The 24051-nt window shown below is 44.3% G+C and overlaps 1 protein-coding gene across 3 annotated transcripts in view; it reads right to left on the reverse strand.

Annotated features, from left to right (window-relative positions):
- LOC135906587 (uncharacterized) overlaps window positions 1–24051 on the reverse strand; it is a 208066-nt gene that overhangs the window by 88118 nt on the left and 95897 nt on the right. For all 3 annotated transcript variants that reach the window (XM_065438043.1, XM_065438046.1, XM_065438044.1), the window contains exon 4: window positions 1298–1611. In XM_065438043.1, coding sequence (XP_065294115.1) covers window positions 1298–1611 — 314 coding nt within the window. The remainder of the gene's footprint in view (window positions 1–1297; window positions 1612–24051) is intronic.

Below are 24051 nucleotides of genomic sequence, written 5' to 3' on the forward strand. Positions count from 1 at the left end.
TATCGCAAAATGAAGACACGTATGAAGCTCCACTCAAAGTTTGGATTGAAGACTACCTCAACCTTCGGTGATTTTTGATGTTCTTTTTTTAATTTTAAATATCTTGCTGGCGTTTTAAATCGCGCAGTGCGGTTTGTTCACGCAGCGGCTGTGATAAATTATAGTGATACATCCTAAAACCTAACATGATTTTGTTCGTTTATAGTTTTTTTCCCCAACATTAGTGTTACTAATGGTGTAAGCAGCAGGATATTCTCGCCCATGTATTTTTGTCTGCAGGCAGGGTAGCGGGTCTGAAGTTGATCTGAAGGTCTGAAGGTCTGAGAAGGTCTGAAGTTGATCATCACATGTTATGCCGCGAAAAAATTCAAAATTATGTTGTTTTACGTGCAATAACTACTTCCGGATTATGAGGCACGCCGTAGTGGAGGACTCCGGAAATTTCGACCAACTGGGGTTCTTTAACGCGCACCTAAATTTAAGTACACGGGTGTTTTCAGCCCCATCGTAATGCCGCCGCCGCGTCCGGGATGCGATCCGGCGACCTCGTGCTCAGCGGCCTAACACCATGGCCACTGAGCAACCACGGCGGGCGTTATGCCGCGAGGTGACATATCGTTTTCATAGCATGCTCTAGCTTAGCGGCGCCGGCAAAAGACGCTGTTTTCTCTTTCAACTCTGTGAGATGCTAGTTTATTTATCGCAAGATATGTAGAACTGTAAACAGCGCTCGTTGCGGCTTTCGAGCATTTCACCTGAGCTCAGCGCCGCTAGTTTGCTTTCCGACACTATTGCAAAGCTAAATGCTATTACGCATGGCTTAATTAGCTTCGAAGTCATGCAGCAACACTAATACAACTGACTTTGTCACAAGAAAACCATGCCGAAATTTTGGAAGCCTGTTAAAAAAGAACTTAACTTCATCCGCTTGGTTGTTATTAACTGATCACGTTTCCATGGATCTGACAATTTGTATGGTACGCAGGTGTCTGGTGGATGCCCAAGTGCAGGCGCTACCTTCGAAAACTGCCTAAGCGCGATGTCATGGGATCGAGCACCGGCCGTGGTGGCGGCATTTCAATGCGGACGAAGTGCAAAGACGCCCGTGTCCCGTGCATTAGGGGAACGCTAGAGGTCCCCTAGGGGTAAACATTAATCCGGGGTCCTTCCCTACGGCTTGCATCACAACCAAATCGGAGTTGTGGCATGGGAAACCCCAGAATGCATGACCGCGAACACTGCGTACTGCGAGCACGAACCAGTCATCGCAGAGAGACGAACTTATCGAAGTGCGCACCTGCTGTAATGAGGGCATCCTCCAGCGCCTCCTTGAAGCCTAGAGCGGGCGAGGTGATGCCGGCCAGAGCTAGCAGTCCACCACTGCGCAGCACCCGGCGCACCCTAGACAAGGGCGCCACGTGAACGCCTGGGTTGGCCCCGCATGGCTGCAGGTCTTCGAGCACACGCGTCAGCAGGAACACCACGTCCACCTTGAGCGGCAGCAGGCAGCGCTGGTCGGCCGTGGCTCCGCCAGCCAGGTTGCAGTGCAGCACGCCCCGCACGGTGTCGCGCAGCCGACACTCGACGAGTGAAGCGCCCACTTCGTCTTCACTGCGTGGTCAATAGATGCTGCTGTGATGTGACATTTATCGAAGAGTACAGTTATTCGACGCATTGTTTAGTGAACTCTCCTGTTATCTTGAATCTATACACACTTGTGTGCCTCCATCAGTGTTAGCATTCTTTCATGGTAATGAGCTTTGAGCCAAGAAAGTTGTCTCGACATCCCCCACCTCAAAATTAAAACAAATTGACTCACCAGCGATTACGATACTTTCTAAGGCGAAATCCCAGCGCTGCTGTTTAATTTCCTTAGCAGCAGCGGCACACAAAGCACTTCCATCAGTTGCGTTGCTCATTGTTCAGAAAGGAAGCGTGAACACGGACACGAGTGGCTCGTGCAGAGCGTATTCTGTAGCAGCGGTGGCGCATGCGAAAGAGCGCATCGAAGTGGGTCCACAGCCCACGCCAGTGCTTTATTTCCATTACTTGTATCGATGGACACGCTCGCCACATGCCTTTCTTATGACGTCATCGGCAACCGGGGGACGTTGCATGCTAATTGGCACCATCTCGTAACGGCTCGCCGCCGTGGAGCACGTCTCGTGAGGCACTCGGCTTTCCTCCTACGTGCTCGTGAGGCACGAATACGATACTTTCTTTAAAAAGCTAGGTAGAACGTGTTACACGTCGCCTATTCGTTTCAATGCAGCGCCTCAAACCCTAAAGAGACTAGCATACTTATGCAGATCTTCTTGCTAACTTTTCGCGTTCGAGAAAGGTTCAATAATTTCGGACCTGACTGTAACGTAATACCTTTACTGATTTGTTATCATGATGGTGAAAATATGAGTTTTTGTTTTGTTGCAAATAATTTTTGATAATTGACATTGCTCATTGGGCCAATTATTGCAGAGTGTCATTAACTACGATTTAGAGGTTATTGATATCACGAGACTTAAAGAAAAGGCTGGTGTCGTCTGCATCAATGATAAGTTTCACGTCGTCAACAATGTGAACAATGCCCCATCATTATTGTGAAAACAAAAACATTGATCCTGGTATACTTCTCAGAGAAAGCCTTTGTTTTATAATGACGAGTCTTGACTATTACATTGCAATTTGCACGAGTTAATTTCTGTGGTAGAGGTAATACTCTAAAAGCTTTAACGATATCTTACTAAGCCCGTAATGCTCTAGTTTGGCCAGCAAAGTTTGAAGATTTAGCCTGTCAAATGCTTTAGAGCCGTCAATGAAAGTTCCAAACATAATTTTCGAATCTTTTAAGTAATTTTAAATTCACCCTTTTGGAGTTAGTTTCGCCAATTCAGTCGACATTGCCGCGCGATAACCAAATTGTATGCAGACATGATGAAATATTTTTCATGAAATGAGGCAATTATTTTACAGATGATGGTTATCACATAATCTTTACTAGAAACATAGAGCCAGGAATCTTGCTTAGAGTTTTTTTCTAACCATTTGAACAAAACAGGCATTATAGAAAATGGTATTTATATTAGATAGCATATTATCCCCGAACTTGACTAAACTTACATTCGCACCTTGCATATTTTGTAAGAAAAATTTCAATTCAAAGCGATGAATTAAAATGTTGAGTAAGTCTTGGTAATCAAATATCAATCACAATATTATTGCATTATTTCAAATATTTCTCACAAGTTGTTTTTACAAGCGGTCATTATTTCTTTAAAATTGCGAGATCCCCTCGAGGTTCCTAGTTTGTAAACTTACAGTGCAATTATAATTGATGATCTTGAGTCATTCATCGAGCCATGTCTTCCATACTTTGGTCGACTTCTTTATTCTTTTATATTTAAAGGAACTTTCATATGCTTCCTTTGGGCACATATGAGCGTGTAATATGTCCAGTTAGTGTCCTGGCACAGGAGCAGAGACCTCTACTGTCTAATACAATCGTTTTTTCCGAAAAGAGTTTATAGTTTTGTAAATAATTTCCTGGAACATTAGCAACTGAGACCATCTCACAAATTTTGAGGCGTGATAAATTTGCAAAACATGTAAACTGGTAAACGATCGCTCATGTCCGTCACATTCGCAAGCGATATCATGGTGTCTGCGGAAATGTTTGTTAAAAAGAGATAAAGCAAGGTTTCAGAGGCATGATTGACGCGCGTAGGCCCAGCAATAACGCTCCTACAGCATAAAAGAGTGAATGAGCATTTCCAGCTCTCATGACTGTGAAGTGCTCTGCAATATGCTAAAGTAAAATCGCCGCTAACAGCAATACACCTCTCGGTAACACACACAAGAGTGAATAAACTTTCAACAAAAGGTATAAGGCTGTCCATCGTTTCGTCAGGTGGGCAGTGCGAAAACACGAAAACGTATTTTTTGCAATGCAAATTTCGATCTGTTGGCGCCGTAGTAGAGAAACGGGGGATCAAGGCACGGGAGGACTGACCTCAAACTATGAGCACCACGCTACGCCTTCATGAAGAGAGCGTCCTTTCAGAAAGAAATATACCATAAAGTACGTCACTCTACTGCTTATATAAGGTTACAGTTACCATGACCACGTTAAAACTAAAAGAAAATTTTGTAAAAAAACACGGCAAGCTTATCACACTTGTTCGTTGCAGATTTGGCATTAAATTGTAAAAACTTCAAGTCGTTACTGCCTATTGGCGCTACAACATCACCAGATATATTCATTCAGACATACAGAATATATAAAAGCAGAGGCAAAACACGAATTCGAAAACCGCGTCTAGCGCAGACTGATGTGACTACTGGCACTGAAGGTACGTTGCCCTTATTTGAGGTCTGATTCTCGCACATAACGCAAGACAGGAGAGGTGTGTGACGCGCGAAAACGTTTCAGTATTTAGCCCATGCGAAATGGCAGTTTACACACTCTTAAAGCAAAGATTTCTTTGCCTATTTTTCCGATTTTGCGGGAGCTGCTGTTGTGGTCTTTCTCGCGCACGTTCCGCTGGCTTTCTTGCAACACCGCCAGATCACGCTCACACCCACGCATCGGTCGGAGTCGCCGCGGCAGCGTTTCTCAGTTTGTGCGTATGGAACGTGCTGTGCTTGCTTTTCTATGCGACAAAAATGTAAGTGCTTTGGTGTGGGGGTCACGTGCTGGGCTCTGATAGCGTAAACACTACAGTCATCCATGGCCTGAGAAGAACGCTTGCAGGTGGAGTCTCAACAGGGCAACAGCGTGCTAGCCTCACATGCAGAAGGTGCACGTAGACACGCGCTTGCGAAATGACTCCAAAGCATGCACTCAGTGTCGAGGAGACCCAGGTCCGAAAGAAGCGCCGCGCGAAACAAGGTCGTCTTAGCTACTTAGCCAAACGTGGTGCTCATCGCGAATGTACAGTGTAAAAACAAAGTTTGGGGAACTCTCTTTGAGGAAGTATATGCTTGTCCCATATTTCACTCTTTTTCCCAGAGTAGATCGACCCCGTTTGAGAGAGAGTAGATAAGAGAGAGTTTTATTACTCTACCGCAAGGGAGTGCTAGCATTCTTCCGCAGAGTGCTAATACTCTCCCCACAAGAATAATAGTATCCCCCAGACCAAGTGCTTCTACTCCTCCAGACCGTGTACTTGAACTCCTCCAAGCCGAGTGTTTCTACTCCCTCCAGCACAGTGCTTGTACGCTTAACAGGAAGGTTGTACTCGTTAACTATTGAGTGATGGTACTCTTCCCTATAGTGCGAAATCACTCATGATGTAGAACCATGGTCACATTAAGAGGTATTCGCAATACTTTTATGTGGGGAATGTTTTATTCCTTCATAAGCAGCTCCTGCACTTATACATGGTGAATTGGATGTAATCTGTAGTCGCCGGGTTACCCAAACGAAAAATTTTACATAAGCTTGCACAGAAGTGTGCGAAATGAGCGAAACTGCCTCTTCCGTACGTCAAGGCTTATGCCAAGTGAAGCACACTTGTTCCTACGTTCCTTGTAATGCAGGGGTAGTTACCGACCACCCTTGTCACCCCAATAATATTACGTGTGCAAAGTGGAAGGTGCGTTAACGCACGCCTCCCAGAACAACAACTATCCCTGAAAAATGCCGCTCTGTCTCAACGGGCTGTATATTCGCCGACAGTGCGGATGCACCCCCAACGTTATTGAAATCGTTCACTCTCACAAGGGAGCGTGCACGGAGAAGAGAATGATTCAACCGCGAGATAGCGGAGGCATTTTATGTTAGAAAGATTACAAAGAATCCATAAACCAAGCGTCAACAGCCCTCAAGGTTAGAAGTTTTCGTGTCTCCGTAGCACGCTATCTTGAATGCCGATACGCGGAAAATATTGTTTTGTGACGTATAATAATTTACTTCTAGCCTGTTCGTCTCGCCTTAGATACGGTAATACTTGTACCGTTCTCAACTACTTATTTGTAGCAACTTTCAGAATGAAGCAGTTGCGAGTCTGCGTATGTGTTCTGTATTTCCACCCTTGTCGCGGTTTTTTATTCGTGCAGTAATAACACTAACGGTCAAGTAGACAAGACCTGGGAAGGGGCGGGGGGCTCTATAAATGTCGACCTAGCGGACATGTCCATTTCGTCTGCAGCTGGAGTGCCGATTGGCTGAGATGGAGTACGCGTCACAGGGAGACAGGCACCCCCAGCCAATCAGCACTTCAGCAGCAGACGAAATGGGCATGTCCAGTAGGTTGGCACTTATAGAATACCTCCCCTGGTTTTTCTGGGGACACATGCGCGCCCTTTTTATCCAACAATTAAAGGGGCAACCTGAGACCTGTATATAGGACTGCGCAAGAAACCTTAATGATGAACCGCAGACCCAACCTATAGGACCAACAGATATCTCAATGCAGCAGTCTTTCAGCAAAACGCCGTAGTTTTACAGCTTTACAGTAATGTCAAAAGAAACATAGTGGTTCGCAGCATAACGAAACATGTAATGCCAATAGTACTGGCAGCACTGCTGCTTACTTGGATTTTCGCATATGCGAACTTATTATGATTTTCGAGGTAAAATTGACAACAACGAAGGCTGGGTGCTACTGTCAATTGCGTTCTATTTCAGCTAGGAAGCATCACGAATATATATATACACATATATATATATATATATATATATATATATATATATATATATATATATATATATATATATATATATATATATATATATATATATATAAATTACTTGCATATTATCTGGCATGCTATACACCTTCCAAGAAACATTACGCAGAAACAATGTATAATTACTGTCGATGTAAGCGAATAGCCAGAATGAACGATCGAGCGAGCGACAGTTCGTTCCCTCTTCTTTTTTGCCGCCGTCCCTATAACTCGGCTGAGCGAAAGCAGGCACCCTTTCCCTCGGCGCCTTCGCGTAGTTCCTTTTTCATAGCCGTGAAGAGCGTACGTGTCCACTTTTTGCTCTGCATGGTTTGTCGGCATGAACGGCCTCAGAGTTCGACGAAACACTTACCTGCACCTGCTGCATATTTTCCGTTAGTGGGAATCCGCTATGGATTCCCGTCAACGCTATCGTCAACGATGGGCAGGTCACTGCCGGACGGCCAGGAAGACGCGCAATAAAAGAGCGCGCAACAGCGTCCCTTCTTCCTATCTCCGGTTCCTCCTAGAAGACGTTCATTTGAGGGATGGCCAGCGGCTTGTGTGCATGTGCGAGTAAGATCATGCGCGAGAGAAAGGCATTTTGCTCCTTGAATATATGACTCTGTCTGGGCTCTACGAAAGAGGTTTCGTTGCGCGCGTTTTATGCGTTTGTCCCTAGGCCTGCCGGCATTGCGGAGTGGGGTGGAGTTTGTTCATACTGGGACGCTGGCTGCCGGTGTGGTGAAATTGGTGAAACAGCGGGCACTGACGCCCAATTTGGCGACCGCTGTGTCGGACAGACTGTCGCGCACCTGCGGCGATCGTTCCAAGTCAGTCGTAGCGGATCACAGCTTTCTCGCGCCTTATAGCGATTTACCTTGAAAGTAACATCACAGGTATTTACGTGGGAGCAGTAGGGACAGAAGTAGAGGCTGTGCCTGATAAATTCAAAATCTAGACGTCAGAGCACCTTAGCAACTGCGGTTGAACGCAAGTGGCTGGAAGGCCGCGGATGACGCTCGACGCATCTGTAACCGCCATGAGAATACTTCCTGCTACCTTAACGCGGGTTCCGGAAGCATAACCTAACATTACTAAATCTAACCTAACCTGACGTTAACGGTAATCTAACCAAACGTGGCCAAGGCGAAAGGACAATGATGCTTATGGTTTAGCCGCTGTGAAAATACGCCGCGCCACCCTAACGTCTTTTACGCTAACATAACCTAAACTAAGGTAAACTAAACCTAACCTAAACGTAAGCTAACCTAACCTAACGTGGGCCACGTTCCAAGCCAATAATCCTCATGGCTTGACATCAGGCAATGGCGTTCAAATGTGGTCGCTAAGGCGCTGTGCGTTTATTTTCCTCAAGAGGGACCACTCAAAAATGCTCCTAAAAGGTCGCGGACATCAGCATATGAAAAGCCTGCAAAGAACCAAGATACTGCGCCATGAGAGCAGACCGCACCTCTACTACGGCCCCTACTGCTCCCCCGCCAAAATCAGTGATATTTTTTTCAAGGTCCCATTTCAGTTTCTAACTACGGGACCTCCTTCTGTATATACATATGTTGTAATTATCCTCATTTTGTCATGAATAAAAACTGATTCTGATTCTGATTCTGAAGGTAGAGCACCGTAAGCGGCAAGAAATCCGGCATGACTGACTCTGCACCAGCGCCGCAGGCGCAAGAAAGTCAACCCGACGTGCCTTCAGAAACAGTGATCACCAAATGGGGCGTCCGTGCCCACTGCCTCACCGAGCGGACAGCCGGCGTCGGAGCGTAAACAAATTCGACCCCGCTCCGCAATACTGGCATGTCTAGGGGATAACCGCATACAACAGGTGCGAAGAAACCTACTCCGTACTGCCTAGGCAGGGTCATATATTCAAGGAGTAAAAATCCCAGATTTTCTCTCCCACACCCGCTCTTATTCGCGCCTGCGCACAAACGTCGCGCAATCCCTCAAGCGAACACCTCGTGTTGCTCTTTACCATTCGCTTTCAAAAGAGCACGAACCCTTTACCTCACCTTCCCCTGATAAACTCGCGACAGTGCGCCCCGCCCTCTTTCGTGCCCCTTCGCGATGCGAGAGCTCCGGACGATGCCCTCTTTCCCCCTTCAATCTTCCCCCTTGCCGTTCGGAGTATGCGCCCTTTCCCTTAGCGCGTTTCCTCGCCTTCCTTCCCACAAGTCCGACCTGTCTTCGTCCACCGACATACCATGAAAACGGCGAAGAGAGCCAAAGAATGCTGTTCGCTTTAAGGACTTACAGACGAGCTTACTTAAACATGAGACACTTAAACACAAAGTTTAAATAAACGAGGATGAAATACTTCTTCAATGTGGCCCATTTTACCTCACTTATGTCAACAAAGTTAAATAAGGTGCATTCATCGCTATTCTTAGAGATGGCTAACTTAGAAATAAAAAAAAAACGCATGACCGTAGACATTTATATTCACGCGAATTCATTTAGGAAGTCTTTTAAAAAAGCTTTTTGTGCCTGTTTCCCCTCCTTGCATGCTTGGAGGGGGCACGTTCTGTCTCCCACCTATGCCAGAAGGCGTTGGAGTAGCTCAGGGCCCGTCAGCGATCGTACACCAGCGTGCACGTGGGCGCCACTTCGAAAACTTGCCCATAACCTAAAACTAGCAACATTAACCTCCTTCAAGACTTATCTCTACTTCAAATATACACGATGGAACAGTTAAATATGCGCCTGAAATAAGTACGAGCATAAACGCTGCATGTACTGGGGTGGCACGGGTACGAGATGAATGCGACCATTCCCGCTCCTTTTCATAATTTAGGGTACGCTATATAAAGAGCGATGGAACGAAGAATATTAGGCGTAACATTAAGGAGACAGGAGGATAGCTGTGTGGATCGGAGAGCGAACAGGAATAGCCGATATTCTCATTAACATTAAGAGAAAGAAATGGGGCTGAGCTGGTCATGTATTGCGTAGGTTAGATAACCGGCAGACCACTAGGGTTACAGAACGGGTGCCAAGAGAAAGAAAGCACAGTCGAAGACGGCAGAAGGCTAGGTGGGGTGATGTAATTCAATTCCCAGCTTCTAGCTGCAATCCGTTTGCGCAAGACAGTTGCAATTGGAGATTACAGGGAGAGGCCTTCGTTTTTGCAGTGGACATAAAATAGGATGGTAATGATGATGATGACGATGATAATGATGATGACGACGACGACGACGATGGGTAACTGCATGTCGGGCAATTGCTCCCAAAATTCAGATATCTGGTAACAATAACTAGCAACTACGAATTCACCATGTAATGATAATAGGGTCAGAGAAAGCAGTGAATCGACACCTTATTTCTAGTTCCTTCATCCGCTTGACGCAATTTGCAACATGGCCGGCCGTACTCGGGCAACTCGGCCTCCCGCACTGCAACTGCCTTGTCGACCACGACCCTTCACGGCTACGCATAAAGTGCGCCTTCACCGCGAAAAGGAAAGCTTTTCCCCAAAATACATGGTTTTAATAAGGTTTCGAGAAATATCCATTTTGAAAACATTTCGTAATCGATTCTAACGATGAGTGTAATGTGACTAGTCTGATGCGTCTTTAAAATGTCCAAAAAAGTAAGAAATCCGTTTTATATGTTGTATCCCTTTAATCGACGATTAAGACTGTGTCCTCAATGTAGGAAATTTTTATTGAAACACAAAATTTTTCTTGCAGCTGGTCTGCTAGAAAATTTCTGCTATGCTGTGTTTTCTCTTGCTACTTCTTTCCATTAATTCACACTTTTTTTCTGTTTGCGGCTCGCAGACAGTTTCTGAGAAATTGACAGAAAATTTGTGTCACGCTATGTTTTCAGTTTTAATACTTTTTAGTCATATCAGTGGTTTTTCTGTTTGCAACTATAGAAAATCTCCGTGAAGATAAGTTTCTTTTGTTTTTTTTCTGTTATTTCACGTGTCTGTTTTTCCATCGGCCACTAACAGAAACTTTCTGTAAAGCTCCACTTTCTGTCAGAAAATCTTCTGTCATTAAACAGCTTTTTTCTTTTCATGACTCAGAGATACATTCTGTGACGTACATTTTCTGTCATTTCACACATTTTATTTATTCCACACATTAACATAATATGGAGAACATTGCAACTGCTGCCATGTTGAAGTTCAATAAAATATTTCACTGCTTTTATGCAACTACTAGAAATGGTCAGTTAGTATTGAGCAATAGTGGTAAATGCATGTGCGATAGTAAACAATATCATCACGACTAGCATTGTACTATGTATTCAGCATCATGTACTTAAGGTAAATGGTAGATGGGTCACGTAAGAAAAGAGACAATAATATTACTCTTCCTGCAGTGTGTATAAGGGATACGAGGGTTGCAATGTGGGCTTGTTGGTAATGCGTCTTGAAGGGGTGCGTGCGGTAGCGCGAATAATAGACGGAAAAAAAAGGAACACAGGGACACACACATCGCTGTGTGTATCCCTGTGTGTTTTCTTTTGTCCCGTCCTTTAATCCCGCTACTGTACGCTCTTATAAGGGACAGCTGCTTAATAAGGTATGCAGTAACAGCACGCATAATATCGAGTAATGGCAAGTATACAGAATTACACACAATTCACTCTAAAACAGCAATATAATACAGTGAATGCAACACAGAAAGTAGTAATAACTATACAATGAGGACAACCAGTCACTAACGCGTGATAACAAGTACACGCATAAGGAGAGGAGAGTGTCTTGGGCAAATTGTGAATTGCTCGACCCTGGCATAGAGTGAAGAAGCTAGGGAGATACAAGCAGCAGAATATAAAGCATGCCAAAGGCATTTTGCATTATACAGTATAATCAAAACATTTGACGTACCATGTAGGCTTAATCAAGCTTCCGAAATAAAACAATTATCACAAAGGGAATAGCAGTAAAATACGATGAATATACAACTGGTCACTAGGCTGTAATGGCAAGTATACGCATAGAAAAATTGTGCAAATTTTCAAATTGTGGCTTGCTTACCGTATGAATGAGTGCGATACGAGCAGCGAGTCATACAGCATGAACATGCTCTTTGCATTGTCACAGAGTAACCATAAACCAACCAATCGGGTAATTAATTAGTACGCCCAGTCATCCAACTACAATAAATATATAAATGAAAATAGTAATACAAAGAGTACAACCAGTCAGGAAACAGTAGTGGCAAGTCTATGCATAAGGAAAATTGTGCACATTGGCAAAATGTGCCTTGTTGCCAACTCATTGTTAAACCGTGCGATACAAGACGGGTCACGAGAGAACACACAATGACATGAGTGCCGACTTTAACCTGTTTATTCGCTTTGGTGCCACGTACAAACAGGCATATGAAACACCAGCATGAAACTGAAAAGAACAATCAAGGTGACAGACACGCACTGGTACAACTGAGCTCTTTCTTTAATAGTGCCAGCGAGGACACGATGACACACCTGTTACCTGCACGTGCAGTATTCATTGCATCGATAGTCTCGCTAACCGGCTTGTTGTGACGGTTGATATGACTATTTTAACAAAGGCACACATGGCAGAACTTTCGAAGTTAATCAACAAGCGTAAGACAGCTGACATAAGGAAGTATAATATGGATAGAATTGAACATGCTCTCAGGAACGGAGGAAGCCTAAAAACAGTGAAGAAGAAACTAGGAATTGGCAAGAATCAGATGTATGCGTTAAGAGACAAAGCCGGCAATATCATTACTAATATGGATGAGATAGTTCAAGGGGCTGAGGAGTTCTATAGAGATTTATACAGTACCAGTGGCACCCACGACGATAATGGAAGAGAAAACAGCCTTGAGGAATTCGAAATCCCACAGGTAAAGCCCGAAGAAATAAAGAAAGCCTTGGGAGATATGAAAAGGGGGAAGGCAGCTGGGGAGGATCAGGTAACAGCAGACTTGTTGAAGGATGGTGGGCAGATTGTTCTAGAGAAACTGGCCACCCTGTATACGAAATGCCTTATGACCTCGAGCGTACCGGAATCTTGGAAGAACGCTAACATAATCTTAATCCATAAGAAAGGGGACGCCAAAGACTTGAAAAATTATAGACCGATCAGCTTACTGTCCGTTGCCTACAAAGTATTTACTAAGGTAATCGCAAATAGAATCAGGAACACCTTAGACTTCTGTCATACAAAGGATCAGGCAGGATTCCGTAAAGGCTACTCAACAATAGACCATATTCACACTGTCAATCAGGTGATAGAAAAATGTGCGGAATATAACCAACCTTTATATATAGCTTTCATTGATTACGAGAAAGCGTTTGATTCAGTCGAAACCCCAGCAGTCATGGAGGCATTGCGGAATCAGGGTGTAGATGAGCCGTATGTAAAAATACTGAAAGATATCTATAACGGCTCCACAGCCACCATAGTCCTACATAAAGAAAGCAACAAAGTCCCAATAAAGAAAGGCGTCAGGCAGGGAGATACGATCTCTCCAATGCTATTCACTGCATGTTTACAGGAGGTATTCAGAGACCTAGATTGGGAAGAATTGGGGGTAAGAGTTAATGGAGAATACCTTAGTAACTTGAGATTCGCTGATGATATTGCCTTGCTTAGTAATTCAGGGAACCAACTGCAATGCATGCTCACCGCCCTGGAGAGGCAAAGCCGAAGGGTGGGTCTAAAAATTAATCTGCAGAAAACTAAAGTAATGTTTAACAGTCTCGGAAGAGAACAGCAGTTTACGATAGGTAGTGAGGCACTGGAAGTGGTAAGGGAATACATCTACTTAGGACAGGTAGTGACTGCGGATCCGGATCATGAGACTGAAATAATCAGGAGAATAAAAATGGGCTGGGGTGCGCTCGGCAGGCATTCTCAGATCATGAACAGCAGATTGCCATTATCCCTCAAGAGAAAGGTTTATAACAGCTGTGTCTTACCAGTACTCACGTACGGGGCAGAAACATGGAGGCTTACGAAAATGGTTCTACTTAAATTGAGGACGACGCAACGAGCTATGAAACGAAGAATGATAGGTGTGGCGTTAAGGGATAAGAAAAGGGCAGATTGGGTGAGGGAACAAACGCGAGTTAATGATATCTTAGTTGAAATCAAGAAAAAGAAATGGGCGTGGGCAGGACACGTAATGAGGAGGGAAGATAACCGATGGTCATTAAGAGTTACCGAATGGATTCCAAGGGAAGGGAAGCGTAGCAGAGGGCGGCAGAAAATTAGGTGGGCGGATGAGATTAAGCAGTTTGCAGGGACAACATGGCCACAATTAGTACATGACCGGGGTAGTTGGAGAAGTATGGGAGAGGCCTTTGCCCTGCAGTGGGCGTAAACAGGCTGATGATGATGCTGATGACACATGGATTAAGAACGGCTCCATCACCCGCATTGATGGCAGGGAAGGCAGAGGTGGCCCTGGTTGCTATCAGTAACAATGTACACATTATAACCTGCACTGCCATCAATGCAGGACTCACTCTAGGTGACGGGGTCTTTCTAGGCCATTAATGTCTTTGTTTGGACAGTCGGATTACCAATCGCCACAGGGGCAACCGGGTTAGGAAGTTTATCAAGGCAATTAGTATGACATGTGCAAGTAACAGGTGTGTGAACATGGCGTCACTGCAACTATAATAATAGAGGTCACGTTTTTAGATCGTTGAGAAACAGCAAAGGACTGAGTTGTGTCAATTGCGCTTTTCAATGTCATGCTGATTGTTCATGCGTGTGCTTAGATGAAAAGAGCAAGAAATAAACAGTTGAAAGTGAGTGCTCGTGTCGTGTGCTCTTTCTGGTCCCGTCTTGTTTCGCTCTGCTTTAGCCCTTACGAACCACCAACTCGCCCAACAAGCGTCAATTGTGCCCGACACTGCTTGAAGCAGTGAGATACACTCAACAAGACACAAATCATAGAATATTATTTGCATTTTCACAATATAACCATAACAATTTATTCACTCTAATTATCATGTCCAACCTCGCAACTACAATATAAAATCAGAAATTATGATAGAATAGAGAAAGTATTACTACAATTCATGCAACCAATCACCAAACTCTAACGGCAAGTATATGCACAAGGAAAGGGTCTTGGGCAAACTACTTTACTTGAGACTAGTATTGCATAAACAAGTCATTAGGCATGTCACAAGCTATTGTATTATCACAATCTAAACATAAACCATTGATTCACTCTAATTAGTTTGTTCAATCTTGAGACAATAATAAATATAAATATTAAAATAGTATTACAACACCATGAATGCAGTACAGGAAGTATTATTACGATGAACACAACAAGTCACGAAATTGTAATGACAAGTAAACGTATAAAGAAAATTGTGCAGATGAGGAAATGGTGCCTTGCTTGACACTAGTAGTGCATGAAGCAGTAAGATACAAGCAAGACGACATAAAGCATGAAACAGGCTACTTGCATTATCGCAGTGTAACTAGAAAACATTGATTTAGAATGTTTTGAGCTTTCAGAACAGTGAAAATTATGTCATGAAAAGATGTTATCAAGGAAGCAACTTTTCGAGACAGGCAATACAGCTTTTTGTTCTTGCGCTCTACCATTGTTCCCCTGCGATAATTCACACCTACAATGGTTCTGAAGCAAGGGTAGAATGTCGTTACACTTGGCACATTAAAAAATTACCTGCATTTTCTTCAAATAAATTACAAGATTGATGCCCCGAGCTACGCCAAAATTTGATGACCTTAAAGCCCATATTTCAGTAACTACTAGACTAGCAACTTCATAGCCATATAGAACCTTTCCTCAAATATCACTAAGGCCAGGTTTCAACGAGCCTAGTGTTTTGCTACTTCGACGAAAACAGTTCATCGAACACCATCGCTGGGTGTTACAGCAATAATCAAACAATTCCATTCCAACTCTTGTTCTTATAAAAATCTGTTTTTGCGCATTTTCTCGATTCATTGACATTTGTGTGGAGGCAAAAGATGCATTCATCGCTGAGAAAATGAAGTTAAAAATGTGCCTGTCCGTTAACTCCAACGGGTGACACGTACACGAAAAACAACTTCACGACAAGCATTTTGAAGTCCCTTCAAGGGTAGCAGAAGGCCTCTGTAAAATCCACCCATAAGTCTGACATCAAAATGCACTGCGTCCTACTTTGGTGAAATGTTTCTTGAAACTGTTGTCAGACCTCACATCATGCAAACCAAATACCTTTGCTATGGCATTCATTGGCAAGCTGCCATGACGGCAATAAAGATGATTACCGTCAATAAACTGGAAGCAAGTAATTTTTTTCAAGGCTCGAAATCAGGACTTTCATAGAAGGCAGTCTTGTCTGGAGGGTACATATTGGCGAATAAAACAGCTAAAACCAAAAAACAGCTGAAATGATTTTTCAGCACTCAGAAAGCAGCCCACAATGGGGGAAATATAGCGTTATTGCTTTATACAATACAAGCCTGACATTCTTGCATAGACTGGTGGCAGATTTCAACTTTTGTGATTCAGCATATGTATTGTTGTGTGCATACTCAACGGCTCGAAATGTAGCCATGATGCTGTTTTCTCCTCTCTTCTTCTTTTTTATATTGCGTGCAAACGCCCTTGCCTATGCGCAGATAGGGTTATGACCTACAAAAACAAGATGTTGGGCAGACGATCTAGCAATCTGGTGCGAGCAACATGTGTAAGCAGCTGTGATGTTGCCCAAATGCTTTTATGATGAAGCTTTTTCCAAATCCCCGTCTTGCTCTTCTAATTCTGCGCATAGAAATGTCTAAACTTGTGTCCAAAAATTCCATATTTACTTTCCCTGTGATTTACCGGAACTTTCTGCAATAATGCATCAGCTTTTGATTTACAGGCTCCCTTTGGCTATCTGCGATGCAGTTTGCGATTCCATATTGCCTTTCCCTGTGATTTACTGAAGTCTCCGCAATAATGCACTTGTCTTTGATTGACAGGCTCCCCTTGGTTTGCTGCAATTCTGTTTAGGATAAATGACTAACCATGATGCTTTCCGTTGTCGTTTCTGTGAGATCATGATGGCACGCCTACACCCGTGTAGCATGATGTAATTACATCCATCGATGCCTCAATGAATGCCTTTGCACGCCTGTATGCTTCATCATCTCTTTGGTGTTTCTTCTCTACAGCGTCCGCTTCTCATTTGCGTTGCTTTTGTTCTTCACTGGGCATCTGACACTGAATCTTCCGCGCTTCCAGTATTCTATGGTAGGCTCCTGCATCTACCACTCGTTGGCGCTGGTGACGAACATGTTCCACTAGTCGAGCCATATTTGGGGCATCATCTCTTGCTGGTCCTTCCATCTGTCTAGCCTCACGCTGTCGTTGCTTATGTTGTCTTTGCTGTCAGGACCCGAACACACCTACTGGACCTCGCTTGCGCCTAGCTTTCTTCCTTGCTAGAAAGATGGGGCTCCGCTTGTGCAGCGGGAGCCAGAAGCCGGGAGCGTGCTAAACATGGACTGGCAAAGGGCACAGTCTTTGGGAATGGAGAGACACTTTCCCAGACAAGCAAGGGACAGCGCGTGCGCTACAGAGACCTTGGCCTGGCCGCCCCTATCAATTCGCGTTATTGCTGACACATGCACCGCCAGATTTGAATTGCTGATGGACGTAGCGCAACGTTCTCTGTTTTGCATCCATGGAGCACGAGCTTTCACCCTAATGCCGCATTTCCGCGGGAGGTACTGCAGCAATTCTTTCGCAATAAAATGCTGCTAAGGGCATTCAAAGACATGCGCTGATTCTTCACCTCATTGCTTCAATCTTTCTTCAACGTTTCCCGACTAGTCAGCATGCGGTCAGGACTCGAGACATTACATGTAGAACCCGGCAAATGTTTTTCTTTTTTATTAGCGTGTCTTTCGCGTGCACTAGTTCACATATATGCTTGGAGGTTCGCACATGTGCAACATGCGCATCGCAAAGTGTATCAGTGGTGCCTAGTATGTATAGGATCTCAGCCTACTTCTGAGTGATCATCATCATCAGCAGCCTGAAGCTGGAACCGCATGGCGCGTTTTTCGCGAGCGAAAAACGCGACGGGCGGCAAACGCCCGCGTTGGCGCTGACGCGCGAGCACCCGTATGAAAAAAAGGAGCGGCGCTTTCGCGCCGCGTTTTCCGTGTTGCCAGACAACATAACTCTCAACGACAGGTATTGTCTCTGTTACCAAATATATAATATGCCCTTAAACTTACAGAACACTGCAATAAAAATAATCTGAGTTTAATTGGACAGCGATATTTCTTTCCGAAGTGTATTTATCAAGCTTAATTTCAAGCAGCAATATTGTGTGCGAAACTGAGACTATGTACCTTCCGCATCCTGAGAAGCCGCTGCTTGTCCACATATAAAAAGGAGGGTCGGCTGCTTACTACCGAGTAGAAGAGGCTATTGCTACTATTAATGGGGATACTGATACTGAAGCAAGAAAAAATGCGGGTCAGGAGGTACATGTGGGTGCGGCCTGCCTATTTGAGAAGAGAGCGAGCACCATACACTGGTAATATTATTAGCAAATTGTCTTGCCAGTATTAGCGATGAGACGCGACGCTTCTCCACTTTAGTTATTAGGGCCTCGTTGAAGGTTGCTTTGTTCATTTTAGGTGAACACGATGCGCGAACCAACACGATGCGCGAACGAAATCACGGTAGCACATGTTTTCCTCGACGCGCGCGCCAGTTCTGCCGAGAAAAAAAAAAAATTCTGCCAAGGAGGTTCCGTCGAGATGCGCAGAGAGTAGGGCCATCTGGTGGATAAAAAAGAACCAAAATGCCACGTGACCAAATGCCACGTGACTTACCTGAACTCTGATTGGTGGACGCGCGCGCGCGACGCGTTTTTTTCTACTCCGAGCAGCAACACGCGGCGGCGCGATTTCGTGATGGATCCTGCTGGGCACGTGTTAAAATGACGCGCGCGTCCCACCATCCGCGCGTCAATCACGCCTGAAATCGCGCCATGCGGTTCCGCCTTGACTACGTCCACGGCAGGGCAAATGCCTCTCCTATATTTCTCCAATTAACCTGGTCTTGCTTTAGCTGCGGCTACGTTATTCCTTCAAATGTAAAATTGCATCTGCCCACCTGACTTTCTGCCACCCCCTGCTACGGCAGCGTTCGGTTAAAATCCAGTTTGCTCCCTTAATAACCATCGGTTATCTTGCCTTCTCATTACATCGCCTGCCCAAGCCCATTCTTCTTGATTTCGCTTAATATGTCCATAACGCGCGTTGGTTCCCTTACCCAATGTGCTCTCTTCTTGCCCCTCGACGTTACAGCTACATCTTCCTTTCCATTGGTTCGGTGCATCCTCCTCAATTTCAGTTGGACCCTTTTCATAAGCCTCCACGTTTCTGCCTCGTAGGTAAGAACCAATAACAACCAATAACCAATAACATATAATAACCAATAACATTCAGATGTTGCATACTTTACTCTTGATGGTACACTTCTGGGTAACTGCTGATGAATGCAGTGCTCAACATGTGAGCTGGCTTTCTACTGAATCAGTAAGTACCCATGATAGTAGATGCATACAAAAAAGTTTGCCATCTCAAAATAAATCAATACCTACGTCAAAGAACAAGAATAAATCATGGAAGCTTCAGTTTCACATAATAAATCACAGAATAAGAGGCAGTCAAGGATTATGAAAAGAAGCTTGCCAGTATTCCTTAAGAGGAAAGTATATAACAACTGCATCTTGCCTGTGCTAACCTGTGGTGCAGAACCCTAACGAAAAGGAAAACGAACAGTACAGTGAGCAATGAAAGGAAAATTCGTGGTGTAACGTTATGAGATGGGAAGAGAGCTATTGGGTCAGAAATCAAATGCAAGTTAGTGATATCCTAGCTTATATGTGGAATAAATGGGCATGGGCAGGGTATGTCTTTCCAGGCAGGATCACTGATGGATTGTTAGGACAATAGAACGGATTCTAAGAGAAAGGAAGGGTAACAGGGGGTGTCAGGCAGCTAGATGGGCGGATGAAATTGGGAAGTTTGTGGGAATGAGCTGGGAGCAGCTGGCACATGACAGAGTGAACAGGAAAAACAGTGGCGAGGTCTTTGTCCTGCAGTGGACATAGTTGAGCTGATGATAATGAGGAGGTGTTGAGTAGAGGTATGCATTGTTTAAGATAGAAAAGCCATTATTTATGTAACTCTTTGTGCCAAACAGTATGATGTATATTAATAGCTGCTTCTGTGTATTGCAACAGTAACCATTGGATCCCTTTGCTAAATAGCTAAATAACCTGGAACTCATATTCCAGTTTAATTTTCGTGGCGATGGTAGGCGCCTGCCTTTTCTTGATGTGCTTGTCTTCAGAGACTCTTCACAACTGACAGTCCACATTTTCATAAAAACCGAAACAGCTGCTACATTCATTTTGAACACTTTAAGTTCCGCTTCACAAGCGTTCCATAGTTACCTCACTCTTCCACTCAATCGAAAGAATCTGTAGTAAACAAGAAGACTATGCCTATGACTTGAAACATAGCCTGTGTGCTGGTTCAATGGCCGCATGCGTGTAAACGTTGCACCCAGCACTGTCCAAAACGAATGCCCCCAAAATATATTTAAGGATTCCCTGTGTTTAAGCTGCACCGATGATTTTTGGGAAAGTTGGCAGCATTACCTGTTGTGTGGTGTGAGAATTTCGAAGCATTTTTTTTTAACCGGAAGCAAAACAAAGCAGCCGTGCTGAGTTTTCAGCACCTCCAGGAAGCAGAAGTAGAGCCTCCGATATTTAGCGGCTGCCTCCGAGACGCGGCCGTCGCTGGTCAGTGAGCCATTCACCATTCATTCCAGCCAGCAAGTGACACGCTACCGGAACAGCGAAGAATAGCCGGAGCTTGTAGAAGCGACTACTGTAGTTTAATAAAGGCAAGTACCAATAGACATATTCACGTCGTTCACTTTTCACGTTTCAAATATTCGGGTTTCCCCAATTTTCACGTCAAATATTGGGGAAAGCTTGCGGCCATTACAAGAGTATACACGGTATTTGAGGGAATTTTCCGGCATGTGGCTCAGGGGAATGCTGACTCGCAAATCCAGCACTATGTCTGTCTCCTAGTCACTAGAAGGGGGCAGCAATCTCATTTATTTATTTATTTTATTTGTTTATTTTAATATGTACATCGCTATTATTGAACATTGTTGTACGGGCAGTGTGTACAGAGATGAAATACGATGATAACGATTCAAGAGTTAACTTGGTATTTCATTTATTTCATGTATTCAACCTTAAGGGCCCGAAGGCATTACATAAGGGGGGGGGGGGCGTGCATCAAGTCGAACAGCTTCATAAGAAAGTTACATAATAAAGTGCACATTAGTTCTAATAGGTACAACTAATGATGCAATGCTGAATTAATATAGCAGCTTTTGCTCAAGGCAAGACGGATGAAGATGCCCTAACAGAAATGAACGATTTTTCTTCCAACGTTGGCCACTACGTGCCTCAGAATAGCCATAGTGATTGTTCTAAAACGCCACAGTTTGCACGTACGAAACTGGCTACTTCAATTATTCTTTCTCCGGTTACTGCACAAGAAGTCACAATTTTTAATTTCCAGAAATAAAAACAACGTCGCCGCCGGGTTGGACGGCCTGAGCGCTGTCCCCATTAAGCATGTGGCGTTTGTTATAGCCTTACCACTGACGTTCACAATTAATCAAATGTTAGAGACTGGTATACTTCTCTATGACCTCAAACTGGCACGTATAACCCCTGTTCACAAAGGCGGAGCCGCCAGTGATATAGCAAACTACCGACCAATATCTGTTCTGCCCTTCTTGTCCAAAGTTTTTGAGAATCTCATTCATACACGGCTCAAAAACTTTCTCACAAAATAGCGCGTTGTGAATGATTCATAATATGGCTTCCAGAAGCGGAAATCTACTGAAATGGCGTTCTAACTAATCAAGAATGAAATTCTTAGCAACATAGAAAACAGACGTTTTACTGTGGGATTGTGTTGTGATTTAGGAAAAGCATTTCATTGTGTAAATCATAATATTCTGCTGCAAAAACTACACGACTACGGCATACGTGGCGTCGCCGATGATCTCTTAAAGAACTATCTTTACAATAGAAAACAGTGTGTGAAAGTCGATGGCTTGTCATCTCCGACTACTGTGGTAAAACATGGAGTACCTCAGGGGTCGATTCTAGGGCCCTTATTCTTTATACTTTGTATCAATGATTTATGTAATGTGCCTAAATTTCCCAAACTGGTCATGTATGCTGATGATACTATTTTCTTTAACGCACCAACTTTAGCCCACCCAAACACAACAATAAACAATTACCTAATTAACCTTGAACAGTGGTTGAACTCTAACAGATTAAACTTAAATATTAAAAAAAACTAAGTATAGTGTTTTAAACCTCTCAACAAACAAAGCGATTTCGAACTCACCCTAAAGTTTCAAGGAATGGCCCTGCAACGCGTTGCATCTGAAACATTTGGGGGGGGGGGGGTGGTTCGCAGAAAATGTCTTGGAACATGCACGTTAATAAGCTCACGATTGAATTAGACAAAGCACTTGATTGGCTCTACAGACTGAGGGAATTATTTCCAATTAAACTAAAGAATGCAATATATTATGCAAATCTTTACTCACGTCTCTCATATTGCACTTTAATTTGGGGCACTACAACAACCACCAACTATAACAAACTGGAACGGCTCCAAACGAAGGTATTAAGAATCTTTGAGAGCTTTAATGAACACCCCATGCTAATAACCACTGGTCCCCTATTAATTAAACATAATATGTTTAATGCGTCTAAATTATATGACTATAAACTATCTCTCTATATGAATAAAAATAAACTCCCACACAATACAGAACATTCTCCGTATGACTACAGCATACGTAACACGCTAATACCAGTGCTGCGTACACGTACAAATTATGGTATATCTAGGCTTAATTACTGCATACCAACACCATACAACCTCTTAAAATTAATTCAGTGCCCCACTTGGCACGTTTAAATCGGAGGTGCGTGATAACTTGATGAAGCAATCAGCTTTTTCTCTTTTCCCCCGGCTGCTACATTTACTGCACTGTTTCTCCATTCTGCGATAGCGTCCACCGTGTATGCTGCATCTGTATGAAACAAGTTCATTTCTTCTTCATAATGTCTGTATGTATTTACAATTGTTCGAATTTGTGAAATCCACTGCCTGCTGCTTTCTGTAGGCCCCCAGGTCCCGTCAAGCTGTCTGCGACAAATTATTGCCTGGGGGCCCCCTACTAGTGTGTTGAAAACAAAGTGGATTCTCATTCTTATTCTGAAGTAGTAAATAATGGAAGACGATAATAGCAGACTATAATGGAAGACAGAACACTCTAGAAGAATTTCACATTCCATAAGTAAAGCCCGAAGAAATAAAAAAATTGGAGGACGCTTAAGCTTCGCCTTCAAGAGTGGGACGCGACAGCGTTCCCGTCGACCCGCCAAGGGGTATAAGACAATGCGCTACGGCACAGCGATCGCTTACGATGCGCCCCGCATCAGACTTAGCGCCCACCTATCACGCGGTGAGCGTCGAGAGCAACGCAGCGTTCGGCACGGCAACAAAACGTGCGCCTGAGCGAACGGAACGAACCAGAGAACTCGGTGTCTCGGAGGGGAAACGATCTACGCCAGCCAAACGTCGTGATCGGCACGGGCAGAGAGATAGATAGCAATCTAAAGAAAGGAACGGCGCTTGATTCTGCAACCGGGAGCACGGCGAAGCATCGTCAGGGGAGAGGGAGTCCCGCGACGCGCCTGGCAGCGGTCCCAATGCGCGCGCGGCGCGCCTCCTGTCGGGGCAGCGCCGTACATTTAGAGGAGGGAGTCTTCTGTGTTTGCCGCAAGATGGCTCTGCGTGTGCGGAAAGCGCAGAATAAATGCAGCGGAAACGCACTTCGCAACTCGTGTAATTGTGACTTCTGTACGTTACATGTTCATAATTACCGATATACAACGCAGTTTAACATTCCACGGCTCGTTTCGAAGGCAACACCGCATTCACTAGAGGCGCGTTTGCACCGCTTGCAAGCATCGAACTCGTGGCTGAGTGGTAGCGTCTCCGTCTCACACTCCGGAGACCCTGGTTCGATTCCCACCGGGCCAATCTTGGAAGTTGCTTTTTATTTATGAAGCGCCGGCCGTGATTTATCGCTCACGGTCAACGCAGCAAACGCCGACGCCGACACCGACGTCACCGGCTTTTCTGCGACACGCGCTCCTTAACGCTATTGCGTTAAAAAGCCTTGGGAGCTATGCAAAGGGGGAAGGCAGCTGGGAGGATCAGGTAACAGCAGATTTGTTGAAGGATGGTGGGCAGAT

The sequence above is a fragment of the Dermacentor albipictus genome, chromosome 5 (assembly GCF_038994185.2).
Source record: "Dermacentor albipictus isolate Rhodes 1998 colony chromosome 5, USDA_Dalb.pri_finalv2, whole genome shotgun sequence".
NCBI classification, from domain to species: domain Eukaryota; kingdom Metazoa; phylum Arthropoda; class Arachnida; order Ixodida; family Ixodidae; genus Dermacentor; species Dermacentor albipictus.